The 9,102-nt window shown below is 46.7% G+C and overlaps 1 protein-coding gene across 1 annotated transcript in view; it reads right to left on the reverse strand.

The window, feature by feature from the left end:
• PDE2A (phosphodiesterase 2A) overlaps positions 1–8,709 on the reverse strand; it is a 117,846-nt gene extending 109,137 nt beyond the window's left edge. The window contains exon 1 of the mRNA XM_074216795.1: positions 8,533–8,709. Coding sequence (XP_074072896.1) covers positions 8,533–8,667 — 135 coding nt within the window. The 5' untranslated portion in view covers positions 8,668–8,709. The remainder of the gene's footprint in view (positions 1–8,532) is intronic.
• Positions 8,710–9,102: the final 393 nt, after the last annotated feature.

Consider the following 9,102-nt stretch of genomic DNA (forward strand, 5'->3'; position numbering starts at 1 on the left):
AAAATGAGTTAATATCTAATAAATATTGTTTAATTCAAATGGAAAACACTTCTCTCTCCAGGCCTTAGTATCTCCATTTCTAAAATGGAGATAGTTTCTATCTGCCCTGCCAGCCTTTTAGGGAGCCCTGGGGGTAAAAATTCAACCAAGTATTCTATTTGTTCTAAGGATATAAGAGGTTTTTTTCTTTAAAAATCCAAAACAGTCCTTGACCTCAAGGAGCTTACTGTCAAATAAGAAAGATATGCCTACACACATGTCTAACTATACTCATGGTCCATGTGTGTCACAAAATTAGAATAGCTCCCATTTCTCTGATGCTTTGAGATTAACAAAATCCTTTTTTGGCAAACCTGAGGAGATGTGTACAAAAAATCACTAGCCCAGTTTTATAAAGGAAGATACTGAAAATCAGAGAAATGAAGTGACTTGCTCAGGGTCACAAAGCTGGTCACATCAGAATTGCCAATGGCCTGACTCCAAATCCAGAACTCTGCCCATTCTATCACATTCCCTGTTAAGAATCCCCAATGAGAGGGAGACTTGAGGGAAGAGGACACCCTGAGTCAGGGACAGAAGCAAGGAGGAGACAGAAGAGAGGAGAGACCTGAATCTGTCTGGAGAAGCCAAAAGGGCTGATCCATCCTCAGCCAGCACACATGCTCCCCAGTGGCCCATGGAGAACTTGGCAAGCAGCCCTCCCATTCTTCCAGCCCTGCTGATGGCTGTTGTTTGGCTGTTGTCTCCTCTTCTTTGCCTGCCCAAGAAGCCAAATAGGGGAAAGGAAGTTCCTGGGGTCAGTCATGGGCCACCATGTGTAAAGGGACTGCATTTTCCTCCCCTCTACAAGACTAAGGGCCCTCAGAGGTCAGGACTATGGACTCAGTCCCAGAATTCTGAGAACAGAGTCAAGAACCCTGTCTCTCCTATCAGACTGGGGGCTTCCTCAGGAAAGGGACTGTCTCCCCACTCAAATCCAGGCCTAGTCTAAGGGCTAGGATCCCACATATTGAAGTATCTCAAAGATAAGGGCTATGACTTCTTCCTCCACTTCAGGCATCTCCCTCAGACACAGCTTCCTAAATTCAAGGGACTCTCTCCCCCTCAGATTGGGAGCTACCTAGGGACAAGGTTGTAGTTCCCCTTCAGTTTTTAAGCCCCCCTGAATCTCACTCTTCAGAAAAAGCTTCTCCTTGTCTCTCCCCATCTCCCCATTCCTGTACCGTCTGGCGTCTCTAACGATCTGTCTCCATTGCTGCTTGTTACTTTTTTTTAATAACTAAAAATTGACGTTAACAGAGCCCATGGCTTCAGCTGCTTCTAGGCAGTCATGTTTAGAACCACAGGATATTAGAATCTTAGGGCAGAGCTGGAAGGGGCTAAACAGGCCATCAGCCAAATCCTTTTTCAAAAAGGAAGAAATCAAGGCATGGGGTGGGGTGAAGAGAAGGCAAGAGACTTAGTCACAGTCACATAGCAAATCAGTAGCAGAGGCTGAAATCAAAACCCAGGTTTCCTAACCCCAGCCCAGAAATTTTTGCCCTAGAGCTGCACTAATAGATTTCTTTACATGTTGGAAGAGCAGTTGGAAACAGAGGGAAGGGGAGGGATGGACCTTGTGGCATTGGAAACCTGGAAGCTACCTTACAGACAGAGATACTGGCAAAGACCAACAGATATGGAGATACAGACATTTATGTAAAGAAAGAGGCAAGGACAAGCATAGACACAAGCAGAGACAGACAAAGATAAACAGAGGTAGACAGGTGGTCAGAGACACAGACACAAACTGAGACTGGTAGGCAAAAATCAAGACATGGAGAGAGAGACAGACAGGACAGGGCAAAGAGACCGAGACAGAGAGATAGAAACAGGTGGACAGAAACAGAGACTGATATAATAGGAAAGAGCCCAATGGACAGACAGATGACTAGAAAGAGGCAAAAAGGCAGAAAAGGACAGATGGCAAAGAGGGACAGACAGAAAGAGATAAGCAGAGATTGAGAGACAAGAGACAGATGAATAGACTGGTGAGCAGAGAGCAACAGACAGGCACAAGGAAAGACAAATGGATAAACTCTGAAACAGAGAGAGAGAGAGAGAAGTAGATAGAAAGGAAAAAAACAGGCCAGAAGGTAATAAATGGGAAGAAAGACAAGGAGAGAAGTTGACAGACATGAAGAGAAGCAACACAAAGAAATGAGGAGAAAAAGAGAACCACAAAAACAGAAAGCAAGACAAAGAAAAACAAAGGCTAAAGCAGTCCTTTCTTTAAAGGGGTCTGTGAGGAATTGAGGAGGGATGTGGATGGCAGTTTTGAGTTTAGCTCAAGAGGCAGAGTAGGTGAGATGAAGAGGACCCTGGAAGATATCATAGGAAGATGTCAACACCAGTTGAGAGGGAAAGCTGGCAGGGCTGGAGGGGCCAGCATGGAGCAGGTCCCCAGCTGTGGCCAAGAAGCCGTTTCCTGCCCGTGAGTCCTGAGCCAGAGGGTCATTAATAATCCTTTCCACACCACAGGCAGCTGGGAGCTGAGCCAAGGAGGCAATGTTGTACAAAGGAGAACAGTCATGGCTGCCAGCCCTGAGATCTGGGTTCAAATTCTAGGTCTACCTTGAACTCACTTGATGATTCTGGGTCAATTTCATCATTTCTCTGAATCTTCATATTGCTGTTATCATTTAGGTGTTTCAGTCATGTTCAATCTGTGACCCCATTTGGGGTTTTCTTGGAAAAAATACTGGAGTGGTTTACATTTCCTTTTCCAGATCATTTTACGGATAAGGAACTAAGGCAAACAGGAGTAAGTGACTTGACCAGGGTCACACATTTAGAAAGTGTCTGAGACCAGATTTAACCTTAGGAAGATGAGTCTTTCTGACTCTATGTCCGGTGCTCTATCCACTGTGCCACCTATTCCCCAGGGCCTTCCCTTTACCAACTCTCAAATGGAGGTGACCTTCCCTGCCCCAGATACCCCAGAGAACAAGCAATAAAATTTCAATAGAAAATGGAAAAGGAAGTCTTTTGAGCAATGTTCCTATAGAGCAGTGGCCCTTGAGGCAAGTCAGTAAGCATTTTTTAATTACTATAGGAATGAGACCCCAATCTCTCAGGGAGGTGCTTCTCAGTCATCTGCTTGGATGCAGCTACCTGCTTTGATATATTGGCCCCAGTGTACCAAACACATTTGCCCCAAACCAGATATCCTACTTAGCTTCTGTGTCTTTCATTTTCCAGACTCTTTCCCATCCCTCTCCTCTTTCAGGACCACGGTCAGCATTCCCTGACTCCAGGAAGCTTTCTTAGATTACTGTTCTCTACCCCAGTTCACATACCTATACCTGACTCCAATGACTCCTCTCTCAACATTTCAGGATTCCATGACTATAGCAGGCAAAGAGGCCTTTCTGGGTGGGGATGTTCTATGACTCTAGTTCCTAGGATTTTGACCTGTCATTCCAATTTGAAGATTGGAAGCTCAAAGAAGATGAAACTCTTCTTTTGTATCACCTCATGAAGCAGCCAAGCCGAAGAATGATCTTTCAGGAAGGAAGAAAGGAATAATACTAAGTGATTTACAAATATTAATTATTTCATTTCATCATCATAACAAATCTAGGAGAAAAGTGCTATTATTATTCTCATTTTTTAGTTGGGACAATCAGAAATTAAGTCACTTGTCCAGGATCTCACAATACTGTTAAGTGTCTGAGGCTAGATTTGAACTCGGCTTTCTGACCCCAAGTCCAGCAAATTATTCATGGAGACAGCCAGCTGTCCACAGATTCCAGACCTGTGATTTCATTAGTATAGGCAAATCCCAGGTGAGGAGATTTCTTTCACTGAAGCAGGTCAACATATTCTCATTACAATCTTAGAGAGCTACCAGTGAACTGAGAGATTCTGAGACTCATCCAAGGTCACACAGCATGTATCTATAAGGGATAGGACTTGATCTCAGGACTTCCTGGCTTTAAGGCTAGTTTTTCATCTGCTATACCACACTATTTCTCTGAGTCCACAGAGGGGCTTGAAAAATGTTATCAACTTTACTTAATATCCTGCCTTTAATAACAAAACACAATTCCCTCCAACCTGCTAAGGAATTGTTTGAACCAGACAGACAGCAGGCTTAGAGAAAGCTCAGGGAGATGAGAAAGAGGAGAATGAATGGGGGAGGGGCAGGATGGAAATGAAAAAGGAAGAGGACAGAGAGGGGAAAAAGGGGAGAAAAAGAATGAGTCAAATGGGAAGAGATATGGAGACAAGAAGAGAGATGGACAAAAGGAAGGTGGAAAGATGAGAGAGAAGTCACAAAGGGAGAAAGGGGTAACAAGAGGAAATCAGACATAGAGAAGCAAGGGATACCTGGCAAAAAGTCAGCCCTTAATAAATGCTTGTTTATTTGACTTGAAAGAGAGGAAAGAAGAAAGAAAGGGAAACAGAAAAGAGCAGATAAAAAAAATTACCAATGTTCTGCACTAGACAGAGGTGATGCTGAACAGGAAATGATTGGGAGACATGGGGCAACAGCTTACCTCCCCCTAACTTAGATCCTCATTATAAAATGTTTCTCCTCCTACTATCTTCCTTTCCTCTCCTCCCTTCTTTCCCACTCTCACCTCTTCTCTCTCCCTTTTTCATCTTCCTCCATCCCCAGAAGTGAAGACATTCCTTTTATGACACATGTCCTTTCTTCTTCTCTCTCATTTTCTTCCTCTCCTCTTCCCCCTTATTGCCTTTCCCTCCCTCTCATCTGCTCCTTTTCCTTTCCCCTTCATCTCCTCATCTTACCCCATCATTTGTTCATCTCCTTTTCACCTCCCCCTTTCTCCTCATCTCCTCCTGTCATCACCCCCATTCAATAAATTCCAGAGGCTCCATATCACCTCCAGAATCAAATATATAAAAATCCTGTTTGATGTTCAAAGCCCTTCATAACCCTGACCCTTCTTATCTTCCAGTCTTATTACACCTCCCCCCCGCCCCGCTCCCTTTTAAACACTGACAGTGTCTCCCCTTGCCATTCTTCAAACAAACACTCCATCTTCTGACTCCCTGCATTTTAACTGACCATCCCTCATGCCTGGGATTCATTTCTTCATCACCCTCCTAGCTTTCCTGGTTTTCTTCAATCTTAGCTTAAATCCTACCCTCTGCAAGAAGCCTTTTCCAGTCCTCCTTAATCCTTGCCTTCCCTCTGCAATACCCCAATTTATCCTGTGTGTGTATATATACATATTACACATATATAATATTTATACACAGATAGCTGTTTGTATGGCATCTCCCTCATTAGAATGTGAGCTCCTTAAGAATAGGGATAGTTTTTTGCCTTATTTATAATCCTAGTGCTTAGCACAGGGCCTGGCACAGTGATCAAAAATTTAGGTGATCAAAAAATGCTTGTTTGTTGACTCCCTCTTATCTCTTTATTTCCCCTTCCCTTTCATCTCCTTATTTCCTCCTTTCCCCTGCTCAGCTCCCACTTTCTCCCTGCTCCTCCTTCCTTTTTCTTCTGGATTCTCATTATTATTCCATCATGTCCAACTCATTATGACCCCATTTGGGATTTTCTTGGCAAAGTCACTGAATTAGGCTGTCATTTCCTTCTTCAGTTCATTTTCCAGATAAGGAACTGAGACAAACAGGGTTAAGTGACTAGTCTAGTACTGCACAGCTAGTAAGTGCCTGAAACCAGATTTTAACTCAGGTCTTTCTGACTCTAAGCCTGGTGCTCAGTCCACTGCACAGATTTTCATTTTCTTTTTTCTTCATCCTTCTTCTCTCCTACTTGCCTCTTCTGTCACTCTCCCTCTTCCTTTTTCCATTCCTTCACATTTTCCTCCAATGTCTCCTCCCCTCCTCTCCCTTTCCTTTCCTTTCCTTATTCACTCTCCCTTCTTCCTTTTACTCCTCCACTCCTTCCACCTTCTCTGATCTTTCTTCTCCCATACAACCCTCCCGCCCCAGGCCTTTACACCACCACCAACACCCACCTCTGTCATTTGCCAGCATCTCAGATCTGAAAAAAGGAAAACAGAGCTCTCTTCTCAAAGCTAAAAGAAACAAGATCCTCCTTTCTCTTGGTCTTAAACACCACCCCCACCCCACACCACCACCACCACCACCACCACCACCACCACCACCACCCCCGCTCCACCCCATTCTCTCTAGGAAGTTACCAAAGAGGAAAGGAAAGAAGAATGATGAAAAAAGGTGAAGGAAAAGAAGGAGGAGGAGGAGGAGGAGGAGGAGGAGGAGGAGGAGGAGGAGGAGGAGGAGGAAGAGGAGGAGGAAAAAGAGAAGAGAGAAACTTGGAGAAAGTAAAATCATCTTCTAGAAGTACTGCAGAAAAAATAAGGGAAAGATTATTGATTTGGACCTAGTTTCAAATCAACACTCTGCCATAAACTTCCAATGTGACCTAAAGCAAGATATTTTCCTCTCTGAACCAGTTTCATCTGAAAAAGGGCATAATATGTGCATAGTCTATCTGAGCAAAGTGCTTGGTGAACAATCTAAAGATGATAGCTCTTGACTAGAGCTAAACTCCCTCTCCTCTCAGGACTGGGGGTGGGGAAAAGAAGTCTCCCAAGAATGGGGCTCATTGACAGAGAAATTACATGCCCCAGGAACTCCCAAAAACTTAGGAAATGGTTGCTGCCCCAAGTTCACAGGCTCTGCATAAAGGCTGATGTCAGGGCAGAAAGAGACAGCAACTCAGTCACAGCATGTGGTGGAACAAGTTTTCTTCCCTTAAAGTCCTAGAAGAGAACTTCTTCCTTCCCTGTGTCATTTTTCATTTCTCCTTGCCCTCACATCCCTTCATACATATTGCTCCAACATACTTATGTCAACACACACCTCATACAAATGACATAAAGTATTGTTACATCACATTCATACCACCCAGAGCCAAAAGTATCCATAGAGCCTTCAATTCCCAACACACCCACTTTGGGGACAAAGTATTCAGCTGATAAGATGTACACAAAACATATAACTGCATATGTAGACATATAGGCATATATAACTTCTAGATGTCAGAAGACATCTAGAATATAAACTACTAAGAGGGATACACATAGGACCCACCTCCAACAATATATAAAATGAATATCAAACATAAAACATATACTCTTACATACTTGAATACTCAGACACCCAAACTAAACTACAACACCAAAACTGCCACACAAACATGAAACATGTGCCAGTACTCAGACACCAACATATCATGAGATTGTGGACATATAGTCCCCTCCCCAACTGTGACCCCCAAAATATAAATAGGTATATAAGTCTTGTTCCCTTTAGGGTATTCATAGATTATAGGACCATAGATTTAAAATTGTAAAGACCTTAAAGAATAGAAAGTCCAACCCCTACCCTTTATAAATGAGGAAACTGAGAGGAAGTGATTTGTCCAGGGTCACAGGATTTGAAGCTTTCAATTATACCCATTCCATTTCTCAAATCTATGCCCTTAAGTTCTACTTGTCCCTAAAGGAAACTGAACAGGGACACAAATCACAGTGTTAACCAGAAAACACACACACACACACACACACACACACACACACACAGACAGCCTGGTGGGATACCCATCTCCCCACATCAGCACATCACAAAACAAATATAACCGAGAATACTCTACACACATACAGCACAAAGTATATAAACTGAGACACAGCAATCACCAACGCAAACACCCCTTCCCCCCCCCCCCCAACAGCCTATATTCACACCTGGAGAAACTCCCTCCAGGTGAAGAGACCTTTCTCTGAAAGTGTTATCCCATCCCTGGGACTGAATAGATCTGAATTCTCCCCATCTTCACTCTCAACCCTGTCCCAGTGCTTGGGGCAGTCACATTTTCCCCCACATCTTCTCTTTGAAGAAAGGGTTGGGGCAGATACCAAACAGAGTCATGGCCACCAAGAGAAAGATAGGAAGAGGGTGGAATGGAGGGGGCAGGGAAATGTGAATCTGTATGGGGATGGGGGGGGGGGGAGAAGATGGAGAAAGAGGAAGAGAGAAAGAGAAAATAGAGGGGGAAAGACTCGGAAAGGAAGGAGAGTGGCAGAGAGAGAAGAAAGGGAGGAGAGATAAGGAGTGATACTGGTTTAAAGCAAAAGAGCGAGAGCCTTGGGATCCAAGGATTATGGGGCTTTGGAATCAACAATAAGAGATTTGGGAATGGAGAGGAAGTAAAGACTTCAGGATGGGAAGAGTAGGCGCTCTGGGATAAGGGGGTGATGGGGAGTTTTGAGGTCACTGATCATGATGCTTTGGGATCTGGGTTTTCGAGGTTCTAGCAAAGGGTTCGGCTCTTTAGGGGGATGAAGGGATCGGGCACTTTAGGTTCAGGGGCTCAGGCACTCGGAATCGGGCTTTGGGGCAGGGGGCTAGGATACTTGGGGGTGTTCAGCTCTTAGACGCTTGGGTCCCCGACCTCAGGAGTCCAGGAGCGCCTCCCCAGCCACGGCGGCCAGGCACCCCCGAGTCGGCCCGCGCCTCCCTTACCTGCAGGGTGTCGGCGCCAGGCTGCTGCTGCTGCGGCGGCGGCGGCGGCTCTTCGTCCGGCTTTAGGAAGACCTGCTGGCCCCGCCTGAGGAATTGGACAAGGGCGATGAGGATGTGCTGCAGCACCAGGACCATGCTTGCGGCCGCCCACCTGCCCGCCCGCCCGGCTGGCCAGCGCTCCGCTCCCCGGCCGCCCGAGCTCTCCCGGCCCGGGCCGCGGCGCTCCTCCCTCCGGGCCCGCCCCAGGCTCCGCCCGCCCCGGCCCGACCCGCCCCGGCCCGCCTCCCCCTCCCCTCCCCACCAGGCGGCTGCCGCGCTCACACCCACCCCGGCCCGGCGCGCCCCCCTCCCGGGCCGCCCCTGCGCCCCCGGGCCGCCCCTGCGCGCCCCCCTCCCGGGCCGCCCCTGCGCCCCCGGGCCGCCCCTGCGCCCCCGCGCCCCCGGCGCCCTGCGGCCAAGCTCCCTCCGCTGCCTCAGCCCTGCTCGCGCCCTCCCGGGGGGCTGCACTCCGCCCCCCCGCCTCCCTCACCCACGCGGCTCCCCCGGCTCGCGCGGCGCAACGTTCCGAGC

This window comes from Macrotis lagotis, chromosome 1 (genome assembly GCF_037893015.1).
Source record: "Macrotis lagotis isolate mMagLag1 chromosome 1, bilby.v1.9.chrom.fasta, whole genome shotgun sequence".
NCBI classification, from domain to species: Eukaryota; Metazoa; Chordata; class Mammalia; order Peramelemorphia; family Peramelidae; genus Macrotis; species Macrotis lagotis.